Genomic DNA, 13874 nt, shown 5'->3' on the forward strand with positions numbered 1-13874 from the left:
AGTCTGCTGTTCGTGAAGAATGCGACGCAGGGAAGTCCTAGGAGGCGATTGCCTTTGACGAGCAGGTCACAGGGCAGTATTGCTGCTGGTCTTGCTGCACTGCGTCCCCTGCGTATCTGAAACGCTGATCAAGGAGCATATTTGTTAATTCAGCCGTATTTAAGATTAAAGTCTGGTCAGGACACAAGCTATCTAAAAATAACCGGATGTACACCTCTTGAAATAGCGCAGCGCATCCACAAAATGGCTTGGTTAAAAAGTGAAACAAACTATTTTTTAGATTAACCTACAGCATGCTTTCTGCAGCTTGTTTTGCACTGTTACTCTCTGAATTTCCCTAAATACCTGTTGCATTGTTTACAGTGCTTTCAGAAAAAGAGCTTGCTGGGCAATTCCCTGAATTGCTGCTTGTGCTCAGCATTGGGCTTTTGTGTAAATGTTAAAGTGTTTTATTATCTCAGTGTAGTCCCCAAAAGCTGTAGCCAGGGAAGGCCTAGCTTGTGCCCCAGCTGGGCAGTGCTGGCCCCTTGCTGGGGAAGCAAAAGGGCTGGTGTGGGACAGGGCCCTTGCTTGCTGTGAGCCGTCAGCAGAGCCAGTACCTGCACGGAAGCAGCTGCTGCTGCAGGCTCCAGCCTGAGGTGTATTTCCACAGCCCAGCCAGGCACAGCATGTGAAGCATCAGTGTTCAAGAGTAAACTCGTAACGGGGGCTCCTGCTTCTACACTGATCCTGAGTGACGACCGTGCTTGTGCATATCTCTAGCTTGGCTTTTGTTGTTGTAGTAGCAAATGATTTGTCTGTTTTCTAACAGGGCTCTGCTAGCTTGGTGTGTCTTTAGTGATGTTGCCTCTCCTCCCATGCTCCCTCTCACAGGTTCAGTCCCTTACTCCTTCCTGTTTCCTTCTTGACCAAGGTGCTTGCTATATCTGCAGCCTCCTTCTGTCTTAGACATGGATCATGATCTTCATGTTGCTTTGCCTCTCACTGGGGCATTGGAAAAATTGAAAGGAGGAGAGCCTCTTCATGGTTAGAAAAGCAAAAACTGTCTTCTGGATTCTGCTTGTGTCATGATCTTAGCCACGCATAATCACAGACCACTTGCCAACCATGGTTTAGATTGTCTAGAGATCATTGAGGAGCAAAAATGGTGTTTATGCAAGTTTTTAATACATACTGCCAAAATTGATTTATAAAAGTGGATATAGATTATCCTTATTATACAGGTGAAATCAAACTGGTGAGTTACCATTTCATGGAAGGTCAGTGACAGAGACGGGATTTGTTTTCCCAGGTTTTCTGATGCTGGTTGCCACAGTATACCTTTGCCTTTGGAACAGATCTGTGGTCATGTCTGCAGTTTTTAGGTTCTTTAGATTATTGTGTTTATTAAATAAGTAATCCACCCTTCAGAGATAATTTTTTAAACTAGTGTTCAATGAAATGCTCTACTGAACCAGATGGGCCTGCAGTGGTGGTTGCTGGCCTGGGTTAGTCCTCTGGCCCTGCTTGTTCTGCAGCTCCACAGGAGCTTGTGGCAGGGGCACACAAGGATGGCTACAGGTGGGCGAGAGGAGGGATGCGAACGGCATGAGATGGCATTGTCTCAGAGAAATGCCCAGGAACCTACAGACCTTTGGGCTTCTTGGTAGTGATTTGAACAACGCATGTAATGATACATCGGTCACTGGGGGATTCTTAGCAGCTTTAGTTTCTTTAACTTTCCATTGATACTCCTGCAGGGGCAGTAACGTGTTTGGGTGTGCTCTGGGCCAGTCACCATCTTAGTCCATGAAGGGATGTTTCAATAATACAGAAAGTAAAAGTCATTTGGAACTAACTTTGTCTTTTGTGTTTTGGCAGGTCTAAAAAATGGCTGAAGATGGCACTGATGAGACTATGTTTATTTGTAAGTACTAGAAAGGAAAACGATCTGCTTCTCATGATGTGACCTGTCTACCCATAATGTTTGACATTAAAGACTAAAACAGACTTAAGTTTTTGGTTTAGAAAAGTATTTATGTAAAGGAAGCTCAGACAACTTATGGAGGAATAGAGAGGAGGTTGCTAATTTTAAGCATACACGTTCTTCTGGTTTTGTCAGCAAACACACAAAGAGACCTCGGAATGTGAGTTAGCAGAACAGCTTTTTTGTGGTTGAAGTAAGTGAGATGGAAGGCCTAACACTAGTCTAAGCCCTTCGTTTATACAGCCAGCTTTAGCAACCAGGGGTATCTGTGAGGAACTCTGACCCTTAGCCTGAGTTGAAGACCTGCACCTCCACAGGAGGAGGATGCAGGCTCATTATTCTTTCTGGACAAGTTTGAGATGCACCAACTGCCATGACAAGTCTCACTTGTGGCATTCACTGCGTTTTCCTGTGCCCCTGCGGTTATGCCTGCGCTTCATGCAGCTCGGCTTTGTGGTCTGCCTGCTACATAACCCTCTGTGCCAGGCTGGGTTCTGTGACCTGGGGTCTGGACTCGTAGGGTCATGGTGTGTGGATAAAGGCTGCAGTGGTGGTGTGCCCAGGGACTGTGGTGGGCAGTGTCCCATGCTTGATGGAGCTTGGCTGGTAGGCTTGTTTCCTAGTGGCATACTAGCCCTGCAGCCTCTGCTTTGTCACTGTCTGGTGTTAACAGTGGAAAAAAGCTAAGAGATGTAGAGCCCACTTACCTGCTTGTGTGAGCAGAGAGGGCCAAGGTGCTGTGGAACTGATCTGGGAAGAGCAGAATGCAACATATGTCTTTGGTGGTATGGATCCAGAGACTTTTACCCCGATGGCTCCACAACTGCACATTAACATCATGGCATCTATGCTGGAAAAAAAGTTGCACTTTTCCTACCACCACCGATTCACCAGGGTTCCTTCAAAAATAGTGTTTACTCAGTAGGCATTTTTATTGAGTTGCAGATACCAGTGGTGAAGTTACCTTATCTTCCCCTTCATAGAAAGAGTCTGGTGACTGGATAGCAACGAGGGTTGGGCTGTGATACCATTCCCTAATTGCACAGGTAGAAGGTGTTGCACAACACGATTTTCCCCCTTCCAGTGGAGGCTGTGGTCAATGAATTTCCTGAGCTTTCTTGTGCTTTCTGGGGACTGCTCATGTTCTGAAAAAGTGAGTTGTTATAAACAATATTGTATATTCCTATAGTTAACATAACTGAATACTTATTTCATAGACATAAGAGAGTTTTGGAACATTCTTTATAGAAGTTTGTGAATATACTCCCCCCAGGATGTAGTTATGGTTAGTTACGATTTATCCCCATACTTAGTTTTGTATTTCTCCAGTGGCCGCAGTCTCTTGGAAGTGTCACGTATGGTGAGTGTCACAGCCTTGGGGAATGTCTGCTGTAAGGCATCCCTTAGATTCTGAGAGACACGCTACACAATGTCAGTATCATTCAGCCACAAAGGAGTGAGAGTAATGTGTAGCTTATTCCTGCATGCGGTTTTGGACAATGCTGTCTGCACCTTGCTGAACCTGTGCAGTGACTATCTTTGCAGAAGTGGAGGGTGCCTAGGTGCAGTTGAAAGATAAGGACAGTGATGAAGTGCTTCGTTTCCTGTGGCAGCAAAGCCAGTTTAAGAAGCTGTCATTCCGGCTATTCATTCCTGTCCATCCCCGTTGGTTATGACAACCCTTTATGTGTGATAATCCAGTTCTTTTCAGCAGTCTGGTTTACAAATTCCTCTGTGGCTTCTCCACCCTCTCTGGGTATTTTATATTTAGTCCAGATTATTTCAGTAATATTAAGCTCAGTGTGAGTTACAGGCACACTTAAGGGGGGTGGTGGTATGGTAAGCAGCGCAGGATGGAGGAGACCATGTGGCTGTAGGCTTAGATTTGACACTGGTACTAGGTAGATAGCACTTGCCCACTGGTCCTTTCCTCTGATACAGCTGTCTGGTGCTGTACAGCAAAGTCGACTGGGAAATTCATTCAGCTGAAAAATAAACTGATGGGAGAAGCTGGTGGTTTCGTTCCTTGGCTCACCAGAAGGCAGCACAAGCAGCTGTGCGGGAGGCAGCGTCCAGGCTCGGGGCTTGCACGAGCTGGTACTGCTGCTGTTTGTCAGATGCGTGTGGAATTTCACTGCTAAGCTGTTTTTGTCACCAGAAGAAGAAACAACATGGAACTGTGCATTGTAGTTTGGGATCCCTTTTCTACATCTTAGAAAGGATCCTTTTGTTAGTTCACTGGGACAAATACTGGGAGAGGAGAGGTTTCTAGTTAGGAGTACAGAGTAGCTTTACTGAGGGGGCATGCCCTGGAACGACATGGCTTTTTGTCTTGTTCTCTTACCAAACAAGGTGTAACCACCCCTTACTTTGCATCCTTACTAGGGTTACCTGACTTGCCCTCGTGAACGTGGAGCTCAGGTGGAGATCGCACTGTAGGAGTAATATCTGTGTCAGCAGCTGACCAGGCAGGGCAGTTTGACAGCTGTTTTTCAGAGTGAAGCAATGTGTGTGCATTTGAAACCCTGTCACGCTGGCTTGTTTTAGAAAGCCTCAAATTATCCTGGTCTGAAAACTATTCCTGAAGAACTATTCAGTTCTGGGTAATTTACAGCTGCTTAACCTAGAAGTTAATTTAGGTAAGCTGACAATGAGTTAAGAAGTGGCCAAAGTGTCTTCCGCAGCCAGCTGACTTGTCTGGAAAGGCAGCAGAAGGCATCTCGGAGGTATCTCCCCCTACACTCTGGGCGAGGAGTGTGAGCAGGCCAGGCACGGCTCCGGGCAGAGCTGGGGTCCCACAGCGCGCTCATGCCCTGCCGAGGCCTCGGGACGGGTCTGCTGCTGGTACTGGGCTGATGCCTCCTGTCGCCAAAAGGACTGCACTACCCAAACTGTTTCTAAAAGCCTGGGTTCTGGTGAAGGTAGTAACGTGGTTTTCTTCAGCTGGTAGGTGTTATGGCACTTTATCTGAAGAATAATGCTGTCTTCAAGCAGAGTATTTACTGTGGATGTGAGGCAATTATTTTTGTTGGAGAGACCATGTAAACAATTGTCTTCTGATAGTATTGATCACAGTGTGTGTTATTTCACCTAGGCAGGTGCCAGCTGTCAAACTAATGTTCAGTTATACATGTTATTTTAAGCAATATAAATAAACAGCTGCCTTAACATATTTGTATTTTTCCTGCTGCTAGGTTTTGTGTTTGGCTCTTGAAAGAAGGAGGTGACTGTCTTACAAAAATGTTTTCTAGCAACCGTTCTGTATGCTGTCTGCTTCCTTGCAGGGTGCGAGGACTGTGGGCAGTACCATGATTCAGAGTGCCCTGAACTGGGCCCAGTGGTGACCGTCAAAGACTCCTTTGTATTGAGCAGGGCAAGGTAAGGAACGTTTGTGTGAGTTCCAGCTAACCCAGCAGTTGTGTTAGTTCTTTAAAGCATATTTGCTGCTTAATGGGTGTCAAGCTGACAATTGAAAGGTGAAGTCTCGGTCTATGGAAAGCACATGGCCTTGATTAAATAGAAAAAAAATGATTCACACACTTAAGTGCTCTACTGAATAGAATCCAAAAATTAGCTTGCTGCTCATCAGGACTTGGCTCCTTTGCTGAGCTTTCTGGAAAAAAGTCAGATAGTGCCAGCTGGGGTGATGACTTCTGTCTTGGACAAGTACCTGCAACTTTTCCCCCTTCTCAGATGTACCTGCAACTTTTCCCCCTCCTCAGATGTACCGTGTTAGTTTTGGAGAAGAGTGTGAAGGTTTCTCATTCATGTGAATGATTGTGTCGTCCTGCTTCATATAACCTCTCTAGTTTCTCCACTGAGAAGCAAAACAAGTTGTTCTCATTTTTGTGAGTCTTTATGAATGATTAGGGGTAATGCTTCTGTCAGAAAACCTGTGACAGCACAGCAGAAACATTCGTGCTTGCCAAAAGAAACAAATAGACTAAATCTAGCTAGGAGAAAACAACCCTGAGTAGTGATTTTTACAGAAAAAGGCAATCAGGTGTTGTCAGCAAAATTCGTATTAAGGCGTAAAACATAAGGCTAAGGAAAAGAAACAACTACTGTGAAAATGCAGTACAGTTCCAAAAAGGGAAGAGAATTCAAGTGGCTTCACGTGTTCTGTAATGTGCTTAGGGCTTCCATGTTTCTTCGTGGGAAGTCACGGACAGAAAACATGGGCATGTGCGCAGCAAGTCTGACACATGCTGGCAGTGTAGGCCATGCTGTGTATTCCCAGGATCATCTTGTAACAGGTGCTGGATGTGCTGGGTCTGCTGCACAGGTGCCGTGACCCCACTCTGCCTGGGCAGGATGCTCTTGGTGTCCCACAGTGTAGGCTGGCTGCGTGGGTGCGCGAGCCGTAGCCGTTTTTCTGGGCCTTCCCAGAAAAGGAAGGACCCTGCACTCCTGCCAGGCACTGCCTTTGTCTGGAAACCTGCTGTGGATGAACTCATGCAGCAAGTGTTAGTGGGGACTACTGTCTTAACAGTCCTCACGCTAGAGGTGCTTTGTTCCTGAGGGTAATTTCAAAATGCCTGCAGGAGTAATAGAAACTGGTGATGGAGGTGCTTTTCCTATACATAGAAACTGGGTAGTGTGGTAAGTCTCTAGCCCATACTCAGCAGATTCAACTTGAAGTTAAACTGTTATTTCTTACCTTTCATCTTTTTTTTTTTTTTTTTTTTTGCCTTGAAATTTAATGCTCTAATTTATTTGTGGGGTGGATAATTACCATAGTGTCCAGATGTTCCAGCTGTGAACGTTTGCAAATATGGTGCCTGCACTGGTTTTCAGCCTTATTTGACATGCAGATGCGTAAGTGTTCACTAGTGGGAGTATTGGATAGCAGATAGTGGATTTGAAAGCAGAGTTTTAAAGTGGCTGTATTAGAGAAGAATGGATTTATTTTTCTGAAGAGTTTACAGGTAAGATGCTAAAGTGTAAGAAGAAATACAATTGCAGCCTTTATTTTTCATTTAGGGAGCAGTAGCTGAGAGAGTGAGTCTGAGGTTGAGGGCAAGTTTAACCACAAACTGGTTATCAGTCTCTTAAAAACTAGTCTAGTTGCTTAACCACATGATTGTCGTTTCCTCTGTTCTACTGAAAAGGTTAAATGGATGTTTTATGGTTAGAAAAGAAGTGTTAAGAAACATCTCCTGAACTTCATTGTCTCTAACATTGCATGTTGTGGTATTAAAACTGAAAGCATTTTTTCAGTTCATTTGCTTATCACTGAGATTGCAGTCTTTTTATATTTCTCTTCATCTAGACAGGAAAATGGATCTGCCAGTGTCAGCTTCTATGGAGTAGTCAGTAGCCTGTTTTAGCTTTTCATCCATTGGCACAGACCTGAAAAAACAGGGTTGCATTTGGTGTCTGTAAAACCAGTATGGTGGTTCCAGTCATATGATTTTTTTGGAAGGTGTTCTCTGTGTATTATATGTAGTAACAATATTTACTACATAAATTTCTTCTCAGAAACTTGTTTGGTAAATGAGAGAGGCAGGGAGCACAGAAGCATTTGTGATCGATGTTTGTAATGAGGGAGCTAGAAGACAGAAGGGAGACTTCCAGGGCCTTCATCTTAAAGAGTTATGATCTGCATAAGTGTATAAGCTGTTAATCTGGGGAGGGATACAGGTTATTTTTTAAAATAAGCATGTTCAAAACCAAAGATCTGTAGGGTCATAGGATAATTCATTTTGGAAGAGGTCTCGGGATATTCCAGTCAGAGCTGACATCCAAGCTGAACCACTCATTTTTCATTTTTATGCATATTGTCTCTTCTGCTCTTGACATGCAGCCCTGTGAAGAGCCCAACTCCTTCATCTCAGAGACATCCCCATAGGTGTGCACAAGCAGCTGGTTGGGCCTCCACAGCCATCTCTTCCCCAGGCTGATCAAGCCCTGCTTCCCCAACCGATCCTCACAGGGTGACTGCTCTAGCCCTTGACCATCCGCTGAGCTCACTCCAGTTTGTCAGTGTCTTTCCTGTACTGGAAACCCGAAACAGGAGGCAGTAGATAGATAGGATTTATAAAGTGCAGAGCAGAGGGGGCAATTGCTTGCCTCAGTCTGTTGGCTGCTTCTGTTCATACCATCCAGGATGCGTTTGGCCCCCTTGGCTGCTGGGACATGCTATGGCCTCATGTCCAGCTTGCTACCCACTGCCACCCCCAGGGTCTTTCTCCCTGGTAATGGTGCTGGCTGGGCTTCTTCCTTCCCAGGCGCAGGACTTTGCATTTGTCCTTGGAATTTCACGTGGTTCCTGTTGGTGTATCTCCCCAGGCTATCTAGGTCCCTTGGATAGCAATTCTGCCCTCAGCGTACCCCCCAGTCAGTGTGATCTGCAAACTAAATGAGAGTGCCCTCCATTGCCCCTTCTAGGTCATTGATAAAGATGTTAAATAGTACAGGTCCCAGCACAGACCTCTGTGGTACCCCAGTTGTTTAGTGGCCTCCAGATAGAGTAAGGACCATTGATCGTGACCCTCTAAGCCTGACCATCCAACAAGTTATTTACTCTAGTAGTGGTGTACTCATCCAGGCTATAAAATTCCAACCTGCATACAGGGATAGTGTTAAAAGCCTTACTAAATGCAAGGGAAATGACATCCACTGCTCTTCCCTCATCCACAAACCTGGTTATTTTATCCTGGAAAGCAAACAGTTTGTCAGGCGTGAATTGCCTTTAATCAGTCCATGGTGACTGTTTCCAGTCGCCTTCTCCTCATGTGCCCATAAATGCTTCCCAGAAGGTACTGTTCCATGATTTTCCCAGGGACTGAAGTGGAGCCGACCAACTTGTAGTTCCTTGTATCATCCTTTTGGCCTTTTTTTGAAGATGGATGCAGCATTTGTCTTTTTGCAGTCATGAGGGACCTCCCTCGATGCCCACGATCTTTCCAAGGTGATAGAGAGCAGTCTCACTGTGGTATTGGACTGCTCTGTCAGCACCCTCAGGTGCAGCCTGTCAGGTCCCTGGGCTTACATGGATTAGAGCCCTCTCAGGTAATCACTGTTTGGGCCCTCCTCCACTACTGATAGTTGGTGTCCTCTATTTATTATTTCTAAATCCTCTTAGAATTTAGGGTATTTTGATCAGAAAACTTTGCTGTCATGGGAGAAATAGATGTTGACGTCTTTCTTCCATGGGTTCCTGCAGTGTTGTCTCATGTGTAACTGGTTTTTTCCCCTCAATTCTCTCTTCAATTTTTAGGTCATCTCTGCCTTCTAATTTGGAGATAAGACAGTTGGAAGATGGGACTGAAGGAGTGTTTGCTCTGACTCAGCTAGTGAAGCGTACCCAGTTTGGCCCATTTGAATCCAAGAGAGTTGCCAAGCTAGAAAAAGAATCATTTTTTCCCCTGAAGGTAAGACACGGCACATGAACAGTAATAACAAGGGGTCAGTTTTACCTGTGATGATTTTATGCTATCTAACACTGGGGGGGGGGGGGGGGGGGAATGTGTGTAGGGCGTTACTTGGGACATCTTTTAGGCATGGGCATGCCCTGTGACGGACCAGCTAAACAAGCATTCCCTGGGCGAGACACCGAAGAACCAAACTAGAGGCTCATTCTGCATGTATGAAGTGAACATCCTTATAGGAGAAAGGGCCAAGATACAGTCAGTAAAGCCGCTTGTCTTTCACCTGCTGCATGTGATGATACAAGAGGGACAATGGCTATGGCAGTTCACTTCAGTTGTTCTAATGAGTCTCTTCAGTTTGATTGTATTTGCTTGCCGAGCGACATACGCATTAGGTTTGTGGAACATGAAGAATAATATTTTTTTTTCTTGTATTTGTTTTGTTCTTCTTTTGACCAGTTTTGGTAGGAAAAATGCTACGGTAAAAACTGAATTCAGTGTTAGTTTTTAGTAATACCTAACTCAGAAGTAAAGATTTACAAGTGCAACTTGAGCTAGTGGGTGTTTCATAGTGTGCTGTTTGGATTCCCCTCCGTTCTTCTGTATTCAGTTGTTCAAATTTTGTGAGAAACTGGTGTCTACAGCAAGAATTCATTGGATAGAAGTTCAGTTTGTTCCCATCCTGCCCCTAGTAGTCTGTCTCAGACTTAGCGTCTGAAGATGCGACTGATACGGGAAACATGCCTGGTGCAAGTGTTGGGGCTTGCTTTGTCTCTGATGTACACTGAATGGAAGCCATTGCAAAAGCAGAAAATAAAAATACGTCTTAACTTTGTGTGATTTGTTAGGACTTTATTATATACATATTTGTTTGACAGGTGTTCCAGAAGGATGGGCCCCTGGTATATTTTGACACCTCAAATGAAGATGACTGCAACTGGATGATGATGGTTCGACCAGCCACCGAATATGAGCATCAAAACTTAACTGCCTTCCAGCATGACAATGATATTTACTTCACCACCTCCCGGGACATCCCACCAGGAACTGAGCTGCGAGTGTGGTATGCAGCTTTTTACGCCAAAAAAATGGAAAAGCCAGTGCTGAAGCAGGTCACTAGTGTTGCCAATGGTATGTGTGGGGGGCCTTTTTTCCTACCTAAGGGCCCAGTTCTGATAGGGACTGATAGTCCCCTCCTGTAGTAGCTGATGGTGCTGTTTATGAAATAGGCTCTGACCCTGAATTTCTTAGCCTTTAGAGTCAGGCTAACCTGCATACGTGGTTGCCCTACAAGAAGAAAGCGTAGGTTCTTCACCAGAAGAAAGCATAGGTTCTTCACCATGATGTATCTGTGTTTTTGAAAACGGATGATGTAGCTGATGATTCAGCCTCTTCTGAGTGAACGAACTGATTAAACAGCTCTTCACTGAAGAACTGGTGGCTGCATCAAAAACATTTGTGGGTAGAAGAGCAAAGGAACCCAAGTGTCAGTGTAAGTCTAAACGTATATGCAGATTTGGTAACGAAGCCATTCTTTTTCAGTTGTAGTGAAAATGTTTTGGTTTTGCTCAGAACTGCTATACAGTTCTAAAAAACTAATTTTATGTTATGCAGCCTTACATGGGACCAGCTAGAATACAATAAGCTCAAGAGTGAACTGCCATTCTACGTGATTGTTTGTGTGTTGGCAAAGAAAGGCAGCAGATTTTTTAGAATCTGAATTAGAATTGCCGGAAGTCTTTTGTTCCTCTGTCCCTGTGTTTTCTTCTACTTTTGCATTTCTGCAGCTAAAAGCCACGATCCTTGAGCATTGCAAGGGCATTTTATTTCTGATCTTGAATTGGGAGTACTCCCCAAATGGTATTACTGCTATGCTGAGTATAATTTGGGGTGACAGGTGGCTTGGGGAGAGGCCATTGCCATCAGCATGCTTTGTGGCTGATCTTGATGGTAAGCAGAGTCGTAAGTGCTACAACCGAATCAATACGGTTAACAGGTTTCTGAATTCTAAGATGTTTCCAGCTGGTGTTAACTGAGAGGTTTCATGTGCTTCCTCTTAGTTTAAACTGTTCTTGTATTTTTGTGTGCATATGGGTATTTAAAAATGTTGTTTAGGTTCGGCCTGCTTTCTCTGTTCAGCACTTTCACTATATACTCCAGAATATGAAAGGCACATTGTATGAAGTTCAGGCATAAGAATGTCCTGGTTAGGATTTTACATCAGAATGTTTTTTGCAGGCCTGCTATAGGGCAGAACTTTCTGATTGTGGTTACTGCCCTCAGCAAAGAGCAAGAGAATCAAAGGATCTGGAATGTAAAGGAACTGTTTTTCCTCTTCACAGATATGTGCTTGGTAGTGACGGAATCTGATAAAGAGGGGAATAAAATCTCTTCAAAACCTTCGACTGCTGTCTTCCCCCATAAAAAAATGAAGAAGTCCAGCATACCAACAGCTGATCTAGCAGGTATGCAGAATTATATTTTTAAGGGAGGTAGAGGGCAGATACAGATCTAAAGAGCTGTTAGGTGTACCACTTCTATGCAGATACAATGGTTACATAACATTCAGCAAATATTAATTGAGAGAGGATTTGAAAGTCTGGATTTTCCTTTTTGTTTTCATGGGCACGGTTCTTAACATACCTATGCAGAGGGGCCGATAAACCTTTAGGCAGATGATATTCATGAAAACCACAACTGCTTCTGACTTTGGAGGTGGTTAATGTTGGGCTGGGGGCAATTCCAAAGAAGATCTTTAGACTCTGTGCACAGTGTAATAGTTCAAATGACCAGGTTCTAGAAGAAAACGTGAGATTGCGACTGCATGTAAGAACAGTGCTGTTTGGAAATTACAGGAATACTGGCCATCTACAAACTACAGTAATACCAGAAGCCTATTAGAGTTCAGACTCTGCTTGGTTATAGGAGCTCAAATTTAGATGAACTTACAAGCAATACAGATGCTCTCGGCAAAGAACATACGGCTCAGGAAATAACCAGTGGTGTCATAGGAACTCGGTCCCCAAGGTCAAGGATGAAGCAGTGCCCTCCCACTCTGTAATCTCTGAGTGGAACAATGAAATTAAGAACCCACTTAATACAAATTGCCATGTCTAAAAGTAAACTCAAAGTACCTAGTGTGGAGATCAGGATCAAAAGACAACCATTCTGGGTCTGTTCTTTGGAAAGATTACTTTGCTAAATTTTTCTTACTAATACTAAAAGTAGTCAGGACAAGAGGAGAAGAGTTGTTGCAGATGTGTACAGAGCAATTAATCAGAAGATCCATTCATTTAACTTGAATACTGTCGCAGCTAAAATGTGAAGTTGACTGGGGAGTTGTTTTTCAGTTTGGCATCGCTGATTTTTCAGGGGTGGGGGGGTGTACTTATGAAGAATTTGAGCAGCCCCTCCTACATCCTCCATCCTACTGTCTGAAAGTCCAACTTCAAGAGAAACAAAATGCTGCCTATACTTTGGGTATAGTGTTCACACTGATGTAGTGTTTTGGTGTTTCCAAAACAAAACATGCCTCTTCTGATTCTGTTTGCCTCAAGTCGTGCAAAGCTCTTGCCAACTGGCAGATCTGTGCTTCCAAGTAATTTGGGTTGCCCTGCAGCCACCCTGGAAGCCTGAAGAAGTGGAACCTAAGCAGGACCTGACTCTTTCTGGCAAACCAGTGCACAGCCAGGGTTTCTAAGTTTACTGCTTGAAGCAGCTGAGGAGCAAGGGAAATGCAGAGTCAGGGGCAGTTTTCCAAGACAGACTTCAGTTTTGGAGATAGTGCTTTTTCAGTTTTACTAGCCTGCAACTTCGTGAGACTGAGACAGTAGTGTACATGTTGCTTACCAATCTGACTTTTTTTTTTAAAGTTACATAGAATCTCGGAGTTTTGGTTTGCTGGTTTTGGCCTTGCAGACAGGGCTCTCAAGAAGTTCTTCAGGTAGCTTGTAAAGAAGTAATTTCTGTTGCTGAATTGTCTAGTCATTTTTTAATTTATTTTGTTACAGCATGGATGAGATCACACCTCTGTAGTGCAGAACATTAAATGTAATTTTAGCAGGGAACAACCTCTGCCTCAAAGAATCTTTTATTTTGGTTTAAGAGCCAACAGTGAAAAGGAAGAAGTAGGTTTATTGTCCCATTACAGATGGCATCCTCAGGTAGAGAGAGATTAACTGTCTTGCTGACGATCATACAGGAAATCCGTGGCAGAAGCTGAAGTACAGTTTGAATCTCCTGTCCTGCCATTCACTTAAACCTAACTTCAGTGTTATCCTCCTCCTCTGAGAGAGTCTTGTAGACTGTGGAATATTCAGCTTTGCGTGTACCAAAAAAATCTCTGAACCAGTCCAGATATATCAGATCCTCCTGACAAATTCAGACATATCATCCAAGGACTTAAAGACAATGGACTGTGAACAGAGTAACCATTTTCCTCTTTTCTTTTTTTTCATTCCAGTTTCCCCCTAATTTCTTTTTTATTTTCTTTATCTGGTGTGAGCTGATATTTTAATTAAAACATTAATATAGTG

At 43.9% G+C, this 13874-nt stretch overlaps 1 protein-coding gene across 4 annotated transcripts in view; it reads left to right on the top strand.

The window, feature by feature from the left end:
* The window catches only part of PRDM15 (PR/SET domain 15), a 37508-nt gene that overhangs the window by 3317 nt on the left and 20317 nt on the right, over positions 1 to 13874 (top strand). For 3 of the 4 annotated variants that reach the window (XM_075431617.1, XM_075431638.1, XM_075431627.1), the window contains exons 2-6: positions 1861 to 1906; positions 5251 to 5344; positions 9189 to 9342; positions 10218 to 10470; positions 11682 to 11804. In XM_075431617.1, coding sequence (XP_075287732.1) covers positions 1870 to 1906; positions 5251 to 5344; positions 9189 to 9342; positions 10218 to 10470; positions 11682 to 11804 — 661 coding nt within the window. In that variant the 5' untranslated portion in view covers positions 1861 to 1869. Of the gene's footprint in view, positions 1 to 1860; positions 1907 to 5250; positions 5345 to 9188; positions 9343 to 10217; positions 10471 to 11681; positions 11805 to 13874 lie in introns of those variants that run through there. The other variant, XM_075431647.1, reaches the window with a different exon arrangement.

Source organism: Opisthocomus hoazin, chromosome 1 (genome assembly GCF_030867145.1).
Source record: "Opisthocomus hoazin isolate bOpiHoa1 chromosome 1, bOpiHoa1.hap1, whole genome shotgun sequence".
In the NCBI taxonomy this organism is placed as follows: domain Eukaryota; kingdom Metazoa; phylum Chordata; class Aves; order Opisthocomiformes; family Opisthocomidae; genus Opisthocomus; species Opisthocomus hoazin.